Below are 23,615 nucleotides of genomic sequence, written 5' to 3' on the forward strand. Positions count from 1 at the left end.
ATCCAACATTTTTTTTAGTAATAAAACTTTTATATATATCAGGGAAAATATTTACTCAATGCAGAACCCTTACAAAGTTTTCTATACTTTCCTCCATCCCCTGTACACACTATTGCTATCTTTCTGCTCAGAGGCGGACCCAAGATTTGAGTATAACGGGGGCACCATTGTCATTAGAGTAAATTACCCAAAGCCAATAAAAAAATACATATAAACTCTATGATAGATCAGTAAATAAGCAGCACAATCCACTATATAATATAAACTTGCTAAGCAAAAAAACTAAAATAAAGTAAGAAGAGCTTATGCTTTGATTTCATCATACTCCCCAATTGACCCGTGAACACAAACTTCGATTTCATCAGACTCCCCAATTGATCTGCGAATTTTTTTTTTAAAAAAAAAAAGCATTCCAAGAAAATAAACAACTTCTTGCACATCCTTGCGCACACATGGACTAAACTGGAATAAACTTTAAAATATAAAACAAGCGTAGTGGCCTTAATAACAATTCCTGACATACTAATAGTAATATCTACTGTTATCCAAAAATGAGAACTAAAGAAGACACAATTTACATCAAAAGACAAACTTCAATGTTATAGTATATCTTTAATTGATACTAATATAACAAAAGTACATCATCCACTTATACTTGAACTCGACGCTTTTTCATACTCTGAAAACGGTCAATAATAGCATCATTGCTTACATTTGTAAATACTTCTTTTTCAAAGTAACAAAATAAAAATCATTTAAAAATGCATCACCAATACTACTATGCAATTCATCTTTGATGTACTTCATGGATGAGAATGCTCTTTCTACCGTTGCAGTCGCAACAGGTAAAATTAGAGTCAACTTCACAAGTAAATAAACAAGTGAATATGTCTCCACAAGATTTGTCTCAACCAACGCTTTTGCCAAGTCACTAATTCCTTTCAAATCTGAGAATCTAGGGTCATCATGTTGCATGTGCAATATGAAAGTGTCAAGTTGGTGACTAAGATCTCGAAGCTTCAATTCGCCAAACTCATCTGGATAATACTTGGCCAAGGTCATTATTCTTTATTTATCAAAATTAGCAAACGAGTTAGCCAGATTCAAGCTAGCCATATCAAGAAGCAAGTTACCACTAACAACATCAAAATGACAGTTAAGCTCCTGAACTTGCAAATCGATCACTGTATAAAAAATCTCAACACGTAAGTGATGTGAATAAGTAACACTAGAAGACCTACGCTTCGACTTTCCAGGAATATAGAATTCTTCCATATTAGGCACCAAAATGTCATGTTTAGTACAAAACAAATATACTTCATCCATTAATGGTTTTCATCCTTCATCTCTCATTTGTTGCAACCTTTCCTTTGTAAGGTCAAGAAATAACATGGCATTGAAAATATCTTGCTCTTTCTTGTATAAAGCTTTACTCAGCTCGTTAGACATCAACAATACCTTCAACATCAAGTGAAGCAAGAACACAAATTCAAATGAATTGATTTTACTCAAAAAAGCTTCTGCTTGCAATCTATCATTAGCTTCTTGATCTTCATATTCAATCACCCCAAGCACATGAACAATAGATGCAAATAAAACAACAAAGTTATCTAATATTTTACAATGTGATCCTCAACAAGTGTCACTTGGCCTTTGAAGCTCTCGCTCTTGATTTAATCCTTTCCCACTTTGAACTTCACCACTCTCTAGCAATTGCTCCAATAATTTGGCATGATGATCCCGAAGTTGATCTATACGTTTAAAGGATGCTCCAATCACATTCAAAACATTAGCAACTATAGCAAAGAAAGTCTCCACCTCCTTATATTTTTTAACAACCGCTACAAGCGTCAACTGTAATTGATGAGCGAAACAATGAATGCAATGTGCCGAAGGAGTTTCTTGCAAAATTAAAGCTTTAAGACCATTCATTTTTCCTTGCATATTACTAGCTCCATCATAGCCCTGTCCACGTATTTTGAATGGATTTAATGAGTGTTTCATAAGCAAAGAAAGTATTGCTTCCTTCAACGACTTTGCGAAGGTATCATGAACACGAACAAGACCAATAAATGGCTTGTTCACTTGGACTTTTTTGTCAACATACCGCAAAGAAAGGGCCATTTGTAATATCCTTGGACTCATCAACTAATATCCCGAAATAATCCCCATCCAAATCATTGATTATAGCTTTCACGGTTTCTTGTGCACAAGCACTCACAACGTCCTTTTGAATTTTTGGCGAAGTCATCATATCATTTTTTGGAGCATGTTTCAATATGACTCTATCTACTTCAGGGAGCCTCTTTGCAAGCCATACTAAAAGCCCTAGAAAAAGGCCTTTGTTTTTTGAAGAATCATTTTCATCATGACCTCGAAAAGACAATCCAAAATACAAGAGAAACCTTACAACATTGATTGATACATTTAAACGAATTCGGTGCTCATTTCTTTGTTTCTCAGATTGCTTATCAAAAGCAACTTGAATTGATTGGGATTGATTTGATAAGTCTAGCATCTTGTTGAAACACTTGTGGTGGAGGCTATTTACTTTACCAACATGTAAATCAAGTCTTTCCGAAGCTTTATTCCAAGCCTTAAAGCCCGTTTTTGTGAAAGAGTCACCCGTGCTTCCATGAACATAATCATTTTTGAATAAATAACAACATAAACAAAATGCAGCATCTTTCTTCACACTATACTCCAACCATCTAGAATAGGAACATTTAAACCAACCCGAACTAAATTGACGCATTTTATTCTCGAATAAAGTTTTAGGAAATTTATGATCAACCGGTTGGCAAGGTTCATTTTGAATGTAGTGTCTTCTTACGCCATCCCGTATTCTAAGACTATATTTATCAATGGGTACTCTCTCTCTAGGGTCGGGATTGAGTAATTTCTCATCAAACTCATCTATAAGATGAGAGGAATTGTTTCTAAGACTAGAACTTGGTTGAGAAGAATTAAACTTCGTCAAACATACGTCCATCTCAATTCACAAGAACAAGAACTTCCTACAAAAAATGAGTTCAATAAATTTAATAGTCTATCAAGAATAGAAATTCATCAAATGCAAAAAGGGTCAAAGCAGAAACCACAGCAAAGCAAAAATTTCAAGCAGAAACCATAGCAAAGCAAAGCAGAAACCCAATATACAGAGATTTCATCCATAAGTAATTGGATGTTAGCAGAGCTAAGTATCATATGACAGTGATTAATTTATTGAAAAGTTAGCAAAAATAAAATGGCTGCGATTCTGACTTTTAAAGGCCCGTAATCATCAACAAGGCCAATTACAATCAACGAAGTTAATAGATGTACGTATTCATCATTTTATAATTAGAATGCGGGCGTATTTTTATTTATTTATTTATAACATTAGAGAAAATTTGATTTAATTACCAGTGGCAAACCAAAATTTTGGGGATTCTTGAACCAAAAATTTTAAACCTAAATAAAATCATATAAAATCCATCCCCAATTCTCCATGCTCTTACAATTTATAAATAAAAACTAAGTTTCAAAGTAAGAGAAGCACTAACCAGAAATTCGATGCCCGCTACTTTTTCAAAGTAATGAGAGAAATTGAGATTGAGGAAGAATGATTCTCTATTTTGGAGTGAGAAGTGATGGCTGAGGAGTGAAGACTGAGTTTGAAGGAGAGAAGCTTTTGAGTTTGACGGAGGGGACTGGCCGACTGGGGAGCTTCTGCGTTTGATCGAGGAAGAACTAAGAAAGGTTTAGGGATTTAATATTTTGGGTCTTTTGTAGAAGAACTAAATAATAAAATTGACTATTATCTATAACTATTAAAATATAATAAAATTGAGAAAAGGTAAAATAAAAAATTATAAATTAGTCAACTGTTGACTAGTGACTAATAAATAGTACTATTGTACTAATATATAATTGATTATTCCAGTTATAAAAAGTGAAAGAAACTAAAAAAGAAATATTTGTGGAAAGGGGATTTCGAACCCCAGTCCTTCGTAGCAAAACGAAGGGAAACACTACTGAGACAGGCGGACCATTGCTCCAAGCAGCATTTCAATTATAAGGGGGCCAAGAAAAATATTTAAGGGGCCCCTAAAATATATACAGCTATACATACAATATATATACAGGATTTTTGCCGAGGTTAACGGGTTCACATGACCCCTCAAAGCCTAGTGTAGGTCCGCCTCTGCTTCTACTACTCTAGCTATTACGTTGGATAGTAATCCAGTCTACTTAGAACTTTTTCTATTTTCCTATTGCTTCTATAATGCACTTCTTGTGCAATTAGCTTGCTAAGAATCTCACAGTTCCTCGATTTGGCTTGAAATAGTCTAGCATTCCTTTCCTGCCACACAAAATATACACAACTTGCTAATACAATCTTGAACAACTTTGTTTTTGCACTTCTGTTTCTTGTCCAGTTTTCTGCCCATTGCAATTTCTCAGACCAGCCATAGATGTTCCTGCTGATACCTTGCTAGTTGAGCATCCTTTTCCATAGCTCAACAACATGTTGACATTCAAAGAATAGATGTTGTATAGATTCATTTGCATGTGAACATAAAGGACATGTTTGATCATATTGAATACCCCACTCTAGCAATCTATCCTTTGTGTACAACCTGCCATTTGCCATCAAAGTTAATGTGAATATCCACCTAGGACATCCTGCATTGTTGCATACCAATTTCCTCCAACTTACTTTGTTAAAGTCTCCTCGCAGCTTATGGTATATGTGCTTTATAGAGCAAGTATGCATCTTCGTGAGATCTTTATAATTGTATCCTACTTTCTCAAAGTTTTCTTTGGCTTTCAATATCTTCCTCATGATCCATGATGCTTGGATTATTTGCACCTCTCATACGTGTTTGCTCTTTATGTAGTAACATTGCACTCATTGTACCCATAACATATTCTTTTCTTTGCATAGATTCCAGAATTGTTTGCTGACAGCTGCTTTTTTCCATAGACCAATATCCATTTGAAACCTCATGCTGACCTGGGTTGGCATACTTTCTCCCTAGCAAGTAAAGCTTTCTTTGAAATGTTGCTATCTCTTGTCCATAAGAAGCTTCTGCAAATTGCCTCAATCAGCTTGGTAATCTTTTTTGGTAGCATAAAAATTTGAGCCCAATAAGTTTGAATAGAGAACAAGACACTTTTGATATGTTGTAGTCGCCCCGCAAATAGCTTGGCTATCCCTCAGGATATGATTCTTCTCACTAGCTTGTCAATTAGAGGTTGACATTGTATTAGTGAGACCCTTTTAGAGCTTAAAGGTACTCCAAGATATCTTAGTGGCAGCTTCCCTCTTTGGATTCCAAGGAACTCTAGTATGTCTTTTTGAACATCTTATGATACTCCACTAGAGAAGATGTAACTTTTCTGCTTGTTAATTTCCAATCCTGATGCTTTTGAGAAGTTCAGAAAGCAGTTGTATAGCAGTTGAATTGAACCAATGTCTCCCCTGCAAAACAACAAAAGATCATCTGCAAAACCAAGTTGCATGATCTGCATCCTTGCACATTTAGGATGATAGTTGAAATCCGGGATGTGGTGCAATGCCTTCAATCTTCTTGTAAAATATTCCATTGCCAGCACAAAAAGAAATGGGGATAGTGGATCCACCTTGTCTAAGTCCTTTCCTGGCTTCAAATGGCTGAGTTGGTGAACCATTCAAGATGATAGTAACACTTTGTACACAAGTCATTATCCATTTCACAAACTGCTCTGGAAATTCTAATGCATTCAAAACCTACTCAAGAAAAGGCCATTCAAGTGAATCATATGCTTTTTGCATGTCCAGTTTTGATCATGCATCGAGGTGACACTCCTTTCCTTCCATACCCTTTTACTAACTCATGGCTTAGAATGATATTATCAATAATGACTCTTCGAGGGACAAAAGCATATTGAGTCTTATCTATTAGATCATCCATGACTCCTTGTAATCCACTGGTCAAGACCTTTGAGATGATTTTGTTAATTATGGTGCAGCATGAAATAGGTCTATACTCCTTGATGGTAGCAGGATTTCTGACGTTAGGAATTAGAGTTATTAATATGCAGTTAACTGGCTTAAATATTTGTGATGTCTGAAAGAAATCCAACACAGCTTGTGTTACCTCCTCCTCTATGATATGCCATGACTTCTTGAAAAAACCTGCATTGAGCCCATCATATCCTGGGGCCTTCAAGTCATTTATATCTTCTAGAGCTTCCCATATCTCTTGCCTTGTGACAAGCTGAATCAATTTAACTTGTTGTTCTCTTTTGAGCATTGTCCCTCTTTGCATTACATTTGGATCTATTGCTGGGATTGCAGGAGCATTTGACCCTAGCAATTGTTTATAGTATCCAAGTATTTCTGCCTCTATTTCCTCCTCTATATGTATCTGCACCCCTAGATCAGTCATGAGAGCATGTATTCCATTCAAAGTGTTCTTGTTATTCATATGAGCAGAGAAATATGCAGAGTTAGTTATCTAACATTTACATGTGTTGTTTTGACATGTGTCCAGTGCATAATATAAATTGCATTTTTCTTTTAATAATTGTATTTTCTAGGCCAACTTGCATGCTCAACCATTCCATTAGCACGACTTATGGTTTGGGCGAATGGAACGAAATCACCGAGCGGCAATTTTGGCCCTTTTCCCTTATTTTTGTTAGCAAGTCAAAAACAGCACCTTGCATTAGCTATTTGTCGACATGTTTGGACTGGAACTTTTTCATATGGAGGCAACATGCATGTGAATTCTGTGTTATGTCAAAATCTAAAAAATAAAAAAACGAAATTGGCTAGAGAGTTTCTCCAATATTCAATCTGTGTAGAAATATTCACAAATAATAATAAATAAATAAAAAGAACAGCTAAGCAAAACCATAAATGTTTATTGGTGTTAGCAGCCTATATAGCTGGAGCATCGCCACAAGAATGAATGACAAGAGATCCCTTCAAAGAATCCTCCTTCATCCACCAACTCTGCTGTCAAAACTTATTACTACAGTCAAACCTCTTTATAACAACCTCATTTGTTCCGAATATTTTTGGATCTTATAGTGAAGTACTGTTATAGAAAACATATATTATAATATAACATGAAAACTGGTTCTGGAAAAGCTTGGCTTTTATAGTGAAGTGTTGTTATATAAGGATGTTGCTATAGAGAGGTCTAACTGTAGTACAAGAAACTTCTTGCTCGTATCAAATCATCCTCTAAAAAATTGTTTAGAGCAGTTTAGCAGGAAAGCGTTGATCAAACTAAGCAAGAAGAGGCTTAGTTTGATAATATCTTTTTACTAGTAATATCCATTCACAAAATCCCAAATAAAAAGACAGAAGGAAGGGATCGCCACCTAAAGCCGCAAGCAACAGAGATGAGGAGTCAAAATTAAGGGGAAAAGTTTCACAAGAAATCCACTGCTTATTCGGATTCTCCGGGACTGGTCACACGACTCTGAGGTTCGTTTCATTTGAAGTATAAGAAAATTTAGAAACCTCAAGAGCCATGACCCTCAAATTTTGCGTCCTAAAGTTCTACATACTCCTATCTCTGCAGTCGCCATGCCAATGCAGCATCGTCATCCTGGCTTGGTAACTCTCTCCTTGTCCTGAAACTTACTGAACTTTGTCTTCTCAAAGAATGAAAATTCCTTCTTCGTAGAGTTCGAACGCTATATGCTGTTCCGCTTCTTGAAATATTAGAATAACTAGCAGTTCTTACTGAACTTTGATGCTCAGCTTCTCCACCTGCTTTTCGTGCTTCTACTTCTTTAGGAAATAGTAGTTGAATTGTATTCCAAAGGCCTGTTTTTACAGTGCAAGAATTTCCATTGCTGCAAAATCAAGCGCAAGATGATCAATCCTCAAATAAAAACCTTTTCTAAAAAACTTAAAATTTTCGATGAGGCAATTCACCCAACTCAACTAGAAGTACAAAGTGTAATCCTTTCTCTACTCCAGCTTTGGTAAATTTTTTAGAAAAACCTGATAAGCTGCCTGCACTTGGGGTATCGTGTCCCGCATATATCAGCAGCAGATCTCAGACACTTCTCACAGAAACTATAGACATGATTGAACCAAATAAGTAAAATAACCAATTATTGAGAACCTCTAAATGGTATTTGCGTTATGAATTTGAGTTAATGAGGATGTCCATTTAGATTGTACCTGTGTCCACAAGAAGTGGTACTGGGTTCATAACAAATCTCCAAACAAATCTGCAAATACAAATGAACAACTCTAATATGAAATTGGAACCAGCATAAAAAAAGGATCCCTTTACTGAGAGAGAAAATGTTGAGCTGACACTCTTATAGCACAAGAAAGCTCTTCACGAAATCGATCCATGCACAGACTGGCTGAACTAGAAGACGAAACAAAAGAGCCCTGTTCTTCTGACACTTCAACTCCTTCCTTATCTCCTTTTCCAGTGGATTTTGGCTTTGTTTCTGCTAGATGGTGAAACAGAAGTTATTTAATATGGTAACATGTTGAGATTAAACTTGTCTTATTGGTACACTTAACATTAGGTGCAGAGGTGTATAATTTTCACGTAGAAAATCTAGAGAACCCTAAATAATTGTCTCAGATTATTGAATATCAGAATTCGAATAGGTCCAAATCAAACAGAAAGGATATTAAGAATTCATATGATGGACTCAACTAATTTGGGATTGAAGAGTAGTTGTTGTAGTATTTACTACTCGTAGCTGTTACGCATTGCGGGCAAAGCGACAAGACACAAGCTTTACCAAACAAACAAGAGGTAGAGTTAAAAAAGACTTTCTGAGGACAAAATTAAAATTTGTGGTATTTTTAACTTGACAAGTATGAATAGCTCTTTGAGGACTTGTATTAAACACACAACTTAAATCTAGGATTTACATTTTCTTTGGAGCAAAATAACCAGATACAAGCTTTACCAAACAGACACGAGATAAAAATAGAAAAAGACCTTTTTTGAGCCAAGGTTGGATTTTTATGAGCACAATATTAAACTTGTGTTATTATTACCTTGACTAGTAGGAGTAGCTCTTTGAGGACTTCTACCACACACAAAAATTAAATCTAGGGTTTACTTTTTCTGGGGCAAAGCAACAAGATACAAGCTTTACCAAACAGATAAGAGATATAGATAAGAAATGTCCTTATATTCTTTAGCCAAGATTGAAATTTTATGAGAACAATTCAAACTTTGTGGTATTTTTTACCTTGAGAAGTATCAGAAGCTCTTTCAGGACTTTCATCAAACACTTGAACCACATTATTGTTCTCTGCGTTTTCACCAACTTTGAGTTCCGGAAAATCCTCGTCCCAACTGAAAGAAACTCCTCCAAGTTCGGGAAAATCCTCGTCCCAGTTGAAACAAACTCCATCTTCATGAAAATCATCCTCCCAATTGTTACAACCAAATGACACGTCTGATGAGGAAGTGAACTGAAAACAGTTGAAATTACTATTAAAGGCATTTTCTATCTGTTCAACGGATTCAAAGCTACGGTTTAGCAGGATGTATGGTGACCACACAGTTGCTGACAAAATAGACCCATCTTTCAACTCGACACAATAGGGGCCTAGAGTGTTAATATCATAATGATAAGCATATGGTGCTTGAACAGAACCATCACTGAACTCGATGAAGCTGAGAAGGCCATCGGAATAGTGATAAGCGTATGGATACGGCGGCTCACTACTGCTGCTAGACTCGGTCAAGTCGGTGATTGCAGTGGAATTGAAACAGAGAAAGAAATAGAAAAGGGGGGAATAGTAGAGAGTAGAGAAAATAAAGAAGAGGAAAATAGAAGAAATGGTCTTGGTACCACGGAGATGGAGTCCGCCTCAAAAAAATTGAATTTGTGTCGTTTGGTGTTTGCATATGACTCGGGTTGCGAAAAATGAGAAAAAATGACATTGTTTAACAGCCGTAAAAATAATAGCCAAAAAAATATATAAAATTTGTATATTAAAGATTTGAAGAATTATGGAGGTTTGGAAGAACAAGTTTGAAGGCTAAACATCGGGGTATGAAAAATTTAAGAAGATGTGGGCAAGAATCTAAGAGCAATTATGAAGATTTGAAGATCAAAAGGTGAAGGTACAAAGGTTTGAAGGAAGTTGATTATAGACGGAAAGCTCGAAGGTAAAAGCTTGATCGAAAAGTAGATAAAGAATAAAGGATAGAAGCTTTTATAGGGAAGTAGGTGACGCTTCGTATTCGGAGGCAACCAGCCAATGATCGACACATGTCCGAAGTCAAAACGACGCGACTGATGGGACGTTTCAGCTCCTTCGTTGTAACGTACAGAGGAAAGAACCGGAGACATCTATCGTTTCCATCATTTCGGCAAACCTACCCTCTGCGAAACGAGGGGACTATCTGTATACGGGTAAAACCAAGGCTAATGAGCACCCCGATTTCTCGGTGAGTCAAACGAAGCAAGGACATGACTGTAAGAAATCGGAATCGAAGCCAGGAGCCTCTCCTATGAAGGCCCAAGCAAAACACTTGCCCTTGGAGTCATCGAGACAGCGCCCTCGGGTCCGGTTCGAGTTCCAAGACCTCGAAACGCATTACCAAATGACCGCGCACGATTAAGAAAGGGCCGTGATATCCGTGCCCAAACGGATATCACGGCGTGAGTCTCGGTCCGTAATGCACGTAGATCAATGATTAGCGAAAAGGAAGATTTTTACCTTTTTCTAGAATTGTACTTAGGGTAAAACTCTCCTACTATATAAAGGAGAAACTGATTATTCACTAAACACACTGTAACACGCATATCAAGGCAATATATATTTGTTTTCTCTGCTTTCAGAGGTTATTAAAAGTTCTCAATTTTGTTCATAGCCCTTCATAAGTGTTTGATTCCGAATTGATGACAGGCTAATTGTTTGGCTCGCAACCGAGCCCGAACTTGACACTATTACTGGTTTGGCCATTTATTCTATCTTTAATTTGAATCATTTAACGCTGCTAATCACTTGTATTGAATTAGCCTACATATCCTTAAAAACGCATATAAATTCAATTGTTATCCATTTTTAAGGGTAAACAACCTTAACTAGGAATATAATACAATAGGAACCTCCACACTAGGAGGTAATTGTTTCGTTTTTTTTATTTTTATAGATAGATATATAATATAATATTATATATTTATTATTATTATATATAAATAATATTAAGCAAGTGGCACTTTCGCGACTCAAATAGTCGGTATGCTTTCCGGCTCAAACATGGCTTTCTATTTGCTTACAATGCCAGCTGTTTGCAAGTAGTTAGAAGTCGAAGTAGAGGGCGTCATTTGCCCCACACTTCATAAAAAGTAAGAAAATATGGATGAAGTAAAAAAAAAAAAAAAGGTACATAAGGAGTAAGAAAGAAAAACTTGGTTACAAAACCGTCAAGTGAGTGATGACACTAGCGAGTAAACTGCAAAAGGGTCTTACTTGATATAATATAAGCGGATGAGTTAGCTAGATTCGAAATCGATTTTTTTTAAAAAAAAAGAAGTTAAATCTAAAGTTTGAATATTTGAGCTACGTTCTTTTTGAGTTGAAGTCGATCTTCTCTTTACTATGGTTGATTGAAAACTTGAAAAATAGAAGTCTATCATTACAGGCCGTTCGAAGTTAGTTTCAAAAATTGGATTTTTCGAATTACTTAGTAGGCGTTTGGACATAAGAATTATAAAATTCCAAAAAATGGTGAAAAATATTTTCAAGTGAAAATGGTATTTGAAATTTAGAGTTGTGTTTGGGAATAAATTTCAGTTTGGGTTATTTTTAAAGTTTTGTGAGTGATTTGAGTGAAAATTTTGAAAAATAGCTTTTTTGGAGTTTTTCAAATTTTTGAAAATTTTCAAAATGCATCTTAGGTGAAAATTTGAAATTTCATGAACAAACGTTGCATTCGAAAAAAAGTAAATTTTCTTTTGGAAAAATGAAAAAAAAATTATCTGTCCAAACGGGCTCTTAATTGTTTGAATTTGGTGTTGTTCCAATCGATTAGAAACATCAAGACGAGTTTAAAACTTAAATTTGAAGTAAATTTGAGTTAAATTTCAGATCTAGTTTTTTCGAATTTGTTCGTTATTTGGAATGGGTGTTGTTCCAACCGGTTGAAAATATTAAGAGGAGTTTAAAACCTAAATATGAAGTAGATTTGAGCTAGATTTAATTAAATTTAAAAAGAGGCTCAAGGAAACAAATTAAATCTAGGGTTTGACTTTTCTTGGGCAGAGCAACACAATACAAGCTTTACAAAGGAAAAACCTTTTATATTTAGCCAAGATTGAATTTTTATGAGGACAATATTAAATTTATGGCATCATCTTGAGAAGTATGAGTAGCTCTTTAGGACTTCTATCAAACACTTACGTTGGTAAAAAACTTTTTTTTTAAAATTCGGAAAAACTTTGAAAATTGACAAATATGTTATTTTGCGGTTAATAATTCCGATATTGTTACAACATTAAAAAAGAGTTTGCATATGTTAAACAAAAATTTAGCCGATTAGAGTTGAAATAGTTTAGTGTTTTTGTAGAAATTATCTTTCATGTGAGGGACAAAATTCCTTGTTTCTTTCTTATGTACTCTACATTATTTTCTTTTATTCTTTAAGATTTATTTCTTTTATATCCCAAGTCCAATTTTTATGAAATTGGATCTGCATGCTCTTTAAAATTTCTCTTTCCAGTAGAGCAAAAAAGTGATACAACAATAACAACAACCCAGTATAATCTCACTAGTGGGGTCTGAGGAGGGTAGTGTGTACACAAACCTTATCCCTACCTTGGGGTAGAGAGGCTGTTTCCAAATAGAACCTCGACATCCTTCCCTCCAAGAACTCCCCACCTTGCTCTTGGGATGATTCGAACTCACAACCTCTTAGTTGAAAGTAAAGGTTGCTTACGATCAGAGCAATCCCTCTTGTCTAGTACAACTATAAGTAGTCGTAAAATAGCTGTCACGCTCGGAATTACTATAATGATTATTTCACTCGTTCAATTTGGAGTTTGGGAGAGTCTTACCACTTAGCAAGTCGTAATGAGCTTTAGAATTGATTGCCTGAAATAGTATATACAGTCGGTCTATCTCTATAGCAACATCCTCATTTATAATAGTTATTTACTATAAGAGTTAAATTTTTCTTTAAATCGATTTTTATGTTATGTTATAGTATATGTCCTCTATAACTGCACTTCACAATAACAACTAAAGGATATCAAAACGAACAGGATTGTTATAGAGAGGTTTGACTATAGTTAGGGGTGGCAAAATAGTTAAAAGAAAACAATTAACCACTCATATTATCCACTAAAAAATAGGTTGGATAATAAACTTTTTAAAAACGAGTCAAATATGGATAAGAACTATATTATCCATTCAGAAAATGGATAACCAATGGGTCTAACTTTTGCATTTGTAAAGCCTCAACTTGCACTTGGGGGTTCCTCAAGTTAGAGAGATTAAGAATTATCCCAAAAGTGATCATATGCAAGAAGTCACGGATAATATGGTTACTCATATTATCCGTCGGTTAACCTGTTTTTTATCCATATTAAATATGAGTCAGGTCGGGTCGAATAATTTATCCGTTTTTTCATTACTCGTTTTCGACCCGAACCATATTCGCCCCTACCCGCCCGTTTGCCACTCCTAACGGTAGTATATAGATACAAAAGCAGCCCCCCTCCGGAAAAAAATGCTATGCAAAATGTAGATAATTGGTGTTGATAGCAACATATATATGAGCGGCAAAATTTGTCAAAACTAATTGCTCATCAAGTGATTCAAATCAAAACAACAACAACAACGACGACCCAGTATAATCCCACAAGTGGGGTCTGGGGAGGGTAATATGTACGCAGACCTTACCCCTACCCCGAAGGGTAGAGAGGCTGTTTCCAGGAGACCCTCGGCTCAAAAAGCAACAGGAGCCGATATATTAGTACCATAAAAATGCGTAATAAAATAACAACAGTATAAGAGATATGAAATATAAAATATAATTCAAATCAAAATGGCGGTATATATGGTAGATATGTTGGACTCAAATTCTCGTGCTAACGAACGTGAAGGTTCGAGTCCTCTTCAAAGCAAAATACGGAGAATTTTAATTTTGTCCTCCTAAATTGCTCATACTAACAATCTATCCTTTCCCTCAAATTAATGACTATTCTACTGAATAAGCAACTATGATACCCCCTGAGAGCCAAATCAATATATTCAGAAGCGGAGACAGGATTTTAATTTTATGAGTTCTAGATTTCAACGATAATTTTAAGTGTTATTAACTGAATTTTAAATTTAATATTTGTATATATATATATTTAATAAATTTTTTTAGTACAAATATACTGTTTGAACAAAATTTATTAGGTGCAGCCAAATCCGTTTTTGAGCTTCTAGCTCCACCCCTGGGTATATTAAGTTACTTACATAGTTTTATATATAAATACAGTTGATAGTTCTTGAGCTAATAAAGCTGAAAAAACAACAGGGGCGGATCCAGAGAAAAGGATACGGGTTCCCGTGAATCCAGTAACTTTTGCATAAACCCTGTATTTGTACTAAAAAATTTATTAAAAGTATTAGAATATTTAGCTTGGAACCCAATTCGTTGATCCAATTATCATGTAGATTAACTTGAAATTGTTGTAGGAACCCATAAGCTTAAAATTCTGGATCCGCCTCTGAAAAACAATGCGACTGCTTTAACTTCAGCTCAAGTAACTAACTTCCTAACGAAGTTTGTAACCGCCCCTAACTACTCAACTTACCAGTCACTGCTATTAAAACTGAATTTAAGCTAGCTGCAATTCGAATAATTTACCCAAATATTTAGTTTATAGTATTAAACACAAAATAATTCATATATTAATATTTTGCCTCCAAAAATAACTACAAATTCCTTCTCTCTAGTTCAGTTATATAACTCAAACAAATAAAGATTTTTACGCATTTTTCAACGTTGAAAAAGAAAATGAAGAAGAATATTAAGCAGAGGAAAGAAGTTTACCCAGTGAAAATGGTACGGATTATGAGATTTTCATGCATTTTCGCTGTTGCAATGTTAATCATCATCATTTCACCATTTCAATCATCTCAGTTCTCGTATCATAAAGCTTCCGTGTTCCGCAATACACCTGATTGCAGCTTTAGTGCTGATAGAACAAAATTTGAGAAAATTGAATATTCAAAATTTGTTCATGTAGCGATGACTCTTGATAATCAGTATCTACGTGGATCAATTGCAGCCGTTCATTCAATTCTACGCCATTGTAGATGTCCAGAGAATGTATTTTTCCACTTTTTAGTCTCAGATACGAATCTCAAAACCGTAATTCAGTACATTTTTCCTGAATTGAAATTCAATGTATATTACTTTGATTCGAAAAGAGTAAAAACCTTGATTTCAACTTCCATACGAGAAGCACTTGAACATCCTCTCAATTATGCGAGAAATTACTTGGCTGACCTTCTAGAACCTTCGATTCACAGAGTTATATACTTAGATTCGGATATAATTGTAATTGAAGATATTTTCAAGCTGTGGAGCACAAACTTGGGGGAAAAGGCAATCGGAGCGCCGGAATATTGTCACGCTAACTTCACGACGTATTTCACGGCGAGGTTCTGGTCGGACGGGAGATTTTCCAGCGTATTCGCCGGACGGAAAAGGAAGCCGTGTTACTTTAATACAGGTGTTATGGTTGTAGATTTAGTGAAATGGAGGCGGGTCGGGTACACGAAACGGATCGAGAAATGGATGGATATCCAGAAGACGAATCGGATCTATGAACTCGGATCTTTGCCGCCGTTTCTACTGGTATTTGCTGGTGACGTGGCGCATGTTGACCATAGATGGAACCAGCACGGTTTGGGCGGTGATAATGTGAAGGGAAGCTGCCGGATACCGCACCCTGGTCTAACGAGTCTGCTTCACTGGAGCGGGTCGGGTAAGCCGTGGGTCAGGTTCGACTCGAAGAATGCTTGTGCTATTGATTTTGTATGGGCATCCTATGATTTGTATAAACATGAGACTTGAATATGGACAGAATTGTAAAAATCATATGCTTGAAATAAAGGAAAATATTATAGCAATGTTTGAGTCAATTTTATCGTACATTTTTGCTTGTTCAGAAGGTATATTTAGCAGGTTAAATGGGCTAATATACATTCGTATTTATACCGATTTGACATCTCGTTCTCCTTACTTTACGGGAGTTCGTTTAGATATCGTAATTAGACCAAAATATGTATTTTAAACATCTCTAATATTGATCGAGCTTACGTGACACTAATATGATTGAGTTGGTAACGCTAACGATAGGAGTTAAAAAAATACTAATATAATTATAAGGAACTTATCACAAGTTGCGAAACGCATAGCTTATGCAACATTTATTTGGTATGAATTGAGCCGATTAATTTAGATTTATATGGCGTAAGATTCATTTAAAAGGGAAGTGCGCTTAAACCAAAAATTTATGATTGAGAAACCTTTCTAATCTATCCCACTATGTCTCTGTGTGATTCTTAGTGGGCGTTTGGACATAAGAATTGTAAATTTCAAAGAAAAAAGTGAAATTATTTTTCAAGTAAAAATAAAATTTGAAAATTAAAGTTGTGTTTGGATATCAATATAATTTTGGGTTGTTTTTAAATTTTTGTGAGTAATTTGAGTGAAAATTTTGGAAAACAACTTTTTTGAGTTTTTCAAATTTTCAAAAAAATTCAAAATTTATCTTCAAGTAAAAATTAGAAATTATATTGCAAAAAACTGGTTTCGAAAAAAAGTGAAAAAAATTCTTATATTCAAACGGGCTCTTAATTTTAACTCATCATTTCTAAATTGTTTTGCAGATTTTGTCCTTTGTCTTTTATTTGGGATTTTATGAAGGGATATTACTACTTTATATTAGTAAAAGATATTATCAAAACTTCTGCTCAAAACAATAATTTACAAGATGATACCAACAAGTTTCTTGTACCACTAATAAATCTTTATCAATGCTTTTAAGCCAAGTGTCTTCTTTATAAGGTCAAGACACTATTTCAAGTATTCAATTTTAAAGATGATTAATAGTCTGATTTTCCTTTTTATTTCTTTTTATTTCAACTTCCAAGTAGTTCAAACTGAGTGAAATGAGAGTGAAAAACTTTTTATATTTGCTTCTTTGATCTGATTCTTCCTTGTAGGGAGTTCATAATCCAAATACAATCTTTGGGTGCCTATATCTTTAGTTAATTAAATATCTTTTGCTAAAACATTATACCGTATATAAGTTAAATATTACTTTATGTACATATACTTTAAGTCATATAAGTTCCTAGTGAAATTTCTGATTTCGCCTAGCTCCGTCGGTCAAAGGGAAATATATTACCTAACTACTCTTAAGTTTCTTGTGGTATTTTATAAACCAGTAGAGAATTTGTGTAAAATTACTCTCTTTTAAAAGGAGAAGAAGTAACAGAAATGATATCACTTTAAGGTTTTAAACTTTTTACATGCCGGATACGACGATACCACTTGTGGAAGAAATCTCTTGAAGAACATTTCCCTTTCACAAAACCGAATTGTTGGCTATAGTAGTGGCGTCAGGCAGTTCGGTTTGGATTATAAAAATTTCACTTTGATTTTGTATACGGTCAAAATTGGAGAGTTCGACTTTAGGGCTATTATGCCGCTCCACGCCTAACTTCGAAGAAGTCCGAAGCAGAGCGTGAGGTGCGACCCCGAGGTGTGTCCCTCGAGGGAGCACATCGAAAGCTCACTACGATCGATCTCGGAGTAGTATAATCGATGGTCGTCATGGATAGACGGGAAAACTCCCAAATATACGTGGTTAGAGTTGACCAGGTCTGCAAGAATAGCACAAATCCGCATTAAGCCATTATACAGTTGTACCAATAAAATTTCTTTGTTGTTATTAGACATGTACTATGTTGAGATTCGCTCCTCCTATATAAAGGGGACCAAAACATTCTTGTAGGAGGACTTTTTTCACTAGACAATACAACATTGAATACAAGAGAACATTCTCTGCTCATCTTGCTAAAATGTGCTCAACAATTACTCTATAGCTTTATTGCTCATCATTTGTTGTGTTCATTTATTTGTTCATATATTGTTCTTCATTTATTGTTCATCATCAATCTATTAAAGGCTGCCCTCGAGGTCCCACACCGCAGAGCCCGAGGCCCTCAACCTTGCGACCACACGGGTTTGCTTATCATTTCTTGCTCATTTACACTTAGCATTATTCACCTAACAACGAGTATTAAGATGAATCGCGTATTTTTAGAACCACAAATCAAATATAATTGTAAATATCATTTTCAAGGTAAACAGTTTGGCGCCCACCGTGGGGCTAAAAATAATAGTGATTATTTTGGTGCTAGTTTTCTGATAACACACGTTACTCTTCACACTTTTTCTTGTAAAATATTCTTTGATTTCAGGCTTAATCATGTCTAACACACAAAATACACCTCTTCACGACAACGAAAGACTTGGAGAAAATAGCGATACAGGGTTGGGTATACCACCTGTAAACCCTGAGGGAGTACCAAACGTGGAGCCAGTCGATATTAGCTCCCACAACATTCTAAACATGGAAGCAAGCGTAGACCCCGTAAGGAACCGACTCAGGGAAGCCCAGGCTGGAGGCCAAGAAGCACGAGGGATGGAAGAAGGAGGAGTCAGCCTCCAAGTCATTTTTGAAATGTTGCAAGCACAACAAGTGGCTATTGCTCGGCTGCAAAGTCAACAAAAAACTTCAAGCGCAGCAGCACCAAAAACGGCTCCTCGAGTCTAGCAGACACCAGAGAGATCGAGTAACCACTGGTCAGCAACGGACCCCACTATTATGAAGATGCTCAAGGACCTCACTAAAAGGATTGAATCAGGAGAAAAGAAGATAGAGGCTAACGATTATAATTCGAGGGTCGATCAGATCTCGGGCACACCCCCGATTCTGAAAGGCGTAGATTCAAAAAAGTTCATACAGAAACCATTCCCACCAAGTGCAGCTCCGAAGCCCATCCCGAAGAAATTCAGAATGACCGATGTCCTGAAATATAACGGGACCACGGACCCCAATGAGCATGTTACCGCTTATACTTGTGCAGTATAAGGGAACGACTTGAAGGATGACGAAATTGAGTCCGTCTTGTTGAAGAAATTTGGAGAAACACTATCAAAAGGGGCTATGATGTAGTATCATAACCTACCCTCAAATTCAATAGATTCATTTGCCATATTGGCAGACTCTTTTGTGAGAGCACACGCTGCTGCCATCAAGGTCGCCACCAGAAAGTTCGATGTCTTCAAAATCAAATAAAGAGAAAGCGAGATGATAAGGGAATTTGTATCTCGCTTTCAAATGGAACGAATAGAATTACCACCATTCTACGATGACTGGGCAGTACAGGCCTTCACTCAAGGTTTGAACAAACGAAGCTCGGTAGCCTCGAAGTAGCTAAAATAAAATTTGATCGAATATCCCGCCGCAACCTGGCGGATGTGCACAATAAGCATCAATCAAAGATCAGGGTCGAAGACGACCAAATAGGAGCCCCCTCGGGCTCAGTATATCGTAGCAGGCTATTAACGAAGGAACAAATGTTTACCGAAAGGGAGTCTAGGCCAAACAAGGAAAGATACCAGCCGTATATAGAAGATTGAAGAAACGCCCCAAGGCATAATATACCTCGAGTCGATCGAAGGACAGATCGAGGTAAAAGCTCCAGGTACTCATGAGTAAAGAAGGGTTCGACAGGCATACTGGGCCGGTATAGGCACCCCATTTATCCGAGTATAACTTCAACATTGATGCCTCGGACATCATATCGGTCATAGGTAAAATCAAAGATACCAGCTGGCCAAAACCTATACTGTCAGATCCTTCATAGAGGAACCCTAACTTGTATGCAAATATCATGGCACCCACGGTCATAGGGCTGAAGATTGTAGAGAGCTTTGGGAAGAGGTAGCCCGACTAATCAGCGAAGGGCACCTTCGTGATTTCCTTAGCGATCGAGCCAAAAACCAATTTCGGGAAAGAGAGGCAAACAGGAAAAATGAACCAGAAGAACCACAACACATTATCCACATGATCATTAGCGGGGTCAACGCCCCAGATGGACATGTTGTCAAGCAAACGAAAATATCCATCACCAGGGAAAAGTGAACTCGGAGTTACATATTAGAGGATGCTCTCACATTCAGCGAAGGGGACATTGAGACCTTGTCTCACCCTCATAATGACACATTTGTAACTTCTTTTCTTTTGGATAAGTTTCAAATTAAATGTGTGCTCGTGGATCCAGGTAGCTCGGCCAACATAATCAGGTCGAGGGTGGTGGAGCAACTCGGACTGCTCGATCAGATTGTACCCGCCTCTCGAGTCCTCAATGGATTCAACATGGCGAGCGAGACAATGAAAGGAGAGATCATCCTCCCGGTCGATATGGCCGGTACAATCCAAGATACCAAGTTTCATGTCATCGAAGGTGACATGAGGTACAATGCCTTACTTGGAAGGCCGTGGAGACACAATATGAGGATAGTGCCATCAAGTCTTCATCAAATGATGAAGTATCCAACCAAAGATGGAATAAAAGTAGTGTACGAGGAGCAGCACGCAGAAAGAGAGATGTTCGCGGTGCATGACGTAGCACCGACATCAATGCCCTCAACATCAAAGAAGCCAAAATACAAGCAAACGGCCAAATAACAACCACAACCTACATTCTCGGCTCCACCCGAATGAGTGAATAAAGGATCGTGCAGTGTCCTCGGAGCAAGCAATTAAAACGGATCGAGGCTCTAACGCTATCAATGCTAAGGTACGACATTCTCCCTTTTCATTTATGTTTTATACTAACTTACTGCAGGTTTTTGATTGAAAGGAATTGAAGATCCCTCCAGCTCAAAGACCTTGGGTTTTAAAGCATGTGTTGCGCTCTTTTTCCCTTAGACCGGATTTTATCCCGAACCGGTTTTACCGGTGAGCTTTTTAACGAGGCAACATCCATATGCTACCCAAGGAGAACTCATCAAGTATTCAAGGATTCTCTTCAATCAACCTCAAATACTGGGGGCATCACCCCAGGAGGCCACCCCTTGGAAGAAACCGAACTATGCCTAGGAGGACCTCGATAGAAGAATGTTGTATTGGGCCAAACGGTCAAATGAAACGTGTCCATCTGGAATAATTGAGCCTCCAAAGGCAAAAAAAAACATGTATGAATATATCAAATAATTGAGGAAGCCTTTTTGCTTATCAAAATACTTTGTGCCTCAAAGAAATTCACTATTTTCTCACAAGATGGCTCGAGAGCCAAAAAACTCTTGAACACTCAGAGACTGTCACCGACAGTCAGCTCATCGAGACATCGAAAAATCAAATACGTAAGACCTTTCTCCAAGCCTCTAACTGAGCATGTGCAAGGGCGCGAGCCAGTTTGAGCTCGGACTCTTCAGATATCTCCCTGGCTCGAGTATTTGCTGCAGCAGCATCATCCCGATATGAGGATAAGAGTGCATCGGCTTCAGACTTAAGCATGGATAATGCGGCAGCCGACTTAGCATGAAGCACCTAGAATTTATGAGCCTCCTCCTTAGCACCTTGAAGAAAACCCTGGTCGAGGCCAACTCCCCTCGGAGAGTATCCCTTTCCAAGACCGTGCTATCCCAGCACTTCTTCAGCTCAAGTATCTTGGCATCTTTGGCCACAATCTCTTCTCGAAACTGCTCCGCTAGGGCATCCTTTCGCTCGATCTGCAAAATACTGAGCCGAGATAGTAAACACCAAGTTATGAAAACAACAAGCAAGCTCATAAATACCGAACTACCTGCTCAATGAAGTTGGCCCGCTCTTAGATCACTTTCTCCGAACTTGCTCGAAGGCTATTCAGTTCCTCATCCCTTCGGGCGTATAAAGTTTTTAGCTCTTTTGATTCCGTGGCAAGCTTCTCGAACTCCTCCTCACTATGAGTCAGCTCAGCTCTTTACTTGGAGAAGGCCTGGTTATATAGCATCGTGACCTATTGCACGAAGGAAAGAATTTAGAAAAACAAAGATCAAAACTCAAGGTGCAAGGTTATGTCAAAAATCACCTATTTTGGAGTTTTGTGGCCTTTTCGAGAATGATTGGAGCATCGAGATCAGCGTCCTCTTCCACACCGGCAAAAAAATCTCCAAACATCTCATCCACTCCTTGGGATGTCCCCACATCGGGAATTTCCCTGCTCTAGGTGTCCTGTATTTGCCTAGGGAAAACGACGGGCCCGATTGAAGACCGCCTATGACATCAACTTCTATCGAGGCTTCCTCTCTCCCTCGAAGGGCCTCAAAGAGGGATCTTCTGATTGCTCCAACCAAGTGATCATCGGCACAAGTTGTATCCTGTTCAATGGTCGAATCGAGGACTGCATCCAAACCCTCCTCGAGGGTCTCCTTAGTACAAGGTGGGACCGTATCAGCCACTTCTGACTTGGTAGTCTTCTGCCCAACGACCTTTGAAGCATTAGTGTTTCGTCTTGCCCTATGCACCAGTGGGCAACCGTCATCATCTTCGTCTTCAGCATGAAGACTCTCAGCAGCTGCCGAAGTTAGGACAATTGCATCGATCCTGGATTTTCAAGCCTTGGCTCTCTTTGGTTTGGGGGACTCCACCAGCGTCTCCTTCTTTCTCTTTCTATCTTTGGCGGGACTTTGGGTCTCCTCTTCGCCAAGAGGAGGTGGTCTCATTAAAATGGCCTCCCTCAGGCCTGCAAAGGCGTAAAATGTTAAACATACCGCCAAGAAATCCATTCATAAGGGATTTGGAAGTGATAATGGTGAGGGTGTACCATGATTTTTGGCCTCTCATCGAGTCTTGGCCAGATCACTCCAAACACGCTTGTCATATGAAGAGGCAGAGTCTAAAAGTCTAACCTAACCCGAGAGGTCATTGACCGCTCCGGGGAACCATACGGTAGCTAAGAAACCAGAGAAAAATCAATTCAAACAACAAAGGAGTTAAATCGAAAGAGGAAAAGAGGACATTCAGATGATAAAATATACTTGGTGTAACAATACTTACGCCTCATATTCCATTCCTCGGGGAATGGCATCTTCTCGGCAGGGATGAGGTCTGAAGTTCTGACTCGAACGAAGTGGCTCATCCACCCCGGTCTTTATCCTCATCGTTGTTGGCAAAAACAGCTTTGGAGGATCGATACCGCAGTTTGACTTGGCCCCCTCTATAGAGACGAGGACTATACAATCTGATCAGGTGATCGAGGGTGAAAGACATCCACTCGGCCATGTTCGAGAAATTTCTAACCAAATAGACGATTCTCCAAAAAGAGGAATAAATCTAACCAAGCGTCACTCTATATTCTTGACAAAAATCAAGGATCACCAGGTCTATCGATGGAGAAGAAGAACTGAAAGGACCCAAGGTAAAGGGATACGTATACACGCCGAGGAAACCAGGTTTATGTGTAGTTATATCCTCTTCCGGAGAAGGGTTCTCTACTTGTACCGTCTTTCCCCAACGGCAATCTATTTTCACCTTTTTTATGTCAGTTATTAGACTAATATAGCGAGACA

At 37.5% G+C, this 23,615-nt stretch overlaps 4 protein-coding genes across 4 annotated transcripts; 1 reads left to right on the plus strand and 3 right to left on the minus strand.

Annotated features, from left to right (window-relative positions):
• Positions 1-303: 303 nt before the first annotated feature.
• LOC138886281 (uncharacterized) lies at positions 304-1,062 on the minus strand. Its single transcript, XM_070167349.1, has 2 exons — positions 713-1,062; positions 304-379 (listed from the first exon to the last, which is right to left on the minus strand). The coding sequence occupies exons 1-2, from the start codon at positions 1,060-1,062 to the stop codon at positions 304-306; spliced, it is 426 nt and encodes a 141-aa protein (XP_070023450.1).
• A 273-nt stretch (positions 1,063-1,335) lies between these two features.
• Positions 1,336-2,755, minus strand: LOC104246553 (uncharacterized). The gene is made up of 3 exons (XM_009802364.1): positions 2,108-2,755; positions 1,647-1,965; positions 1,336-1,550 (listed from the first exon to the last, which is right to left on the minus strand). Exons 1-3 carry the CDS (start codon positions 2,753-2,755, stop codon positions 1,336-1,338), a joined length of 1,182 nt encoding a protein of 393 aa, XP_009800666.1.
• Positions 2,756-7,182: 4,427 nt separating this feature from the next.
• On the minus strand, positions 7,183-10,342 carry LOC104246554 (uncharacterized). The gene is made up of 5 exons (XM_070167350.1): positions 10,309-10,342; positions 9,217-9,843; positions 8,313-8,454; positions 8,174-8,223; positions 7,183-8,065 (listed from the first exon to the last, which is right to left on the minus strand). Exons 1-5 carry the CDS (start codon positions 10,340-10,342, stop codon positions 8,046-8,048), a joined length of 873 nt encoding a protein of 290 aa, XP_070023451.1. The 3' UTR covers positions 7,183-8,045.
• Positions 10,343-15,029: 4,687 nt separating this feature from the next.
• On the plus strand, positions 15,030-16,114 carry LOC104246552 (probable galacturonosyltransferase-like 7). Its single transcript, XM_009802363.2, has one exon. The coding sequence runs from the start codon at positions 15,039-15,041 to the stop codon at positions 16,056-16,058; it is 1,020 nt and encodes a 339-aa protein (XP_009800665.2). The 5' UTR covers positions 15,030-15,038; the 3' UTR covers positions 16,059-16,114.
• Positions 16,115-23,615: the final 7,501 nt, after the last annotated feature.

The sequence above is a fragment of the Nicotiana sylvestris genome, chromosome 2 (genome assembly GCF_000393655.2).
Source record: "Nicotiana sylvestris chromosome 2, ASM39365v2, whole genome shotgun sequence".
NCBI classification, from domain to species: Eukaryota; Viridiplantae; Streptophyta; class Magnoliopsida; order Solanales; family Solanaceae; genus Nicotiana; species Nicotiana sylvestris.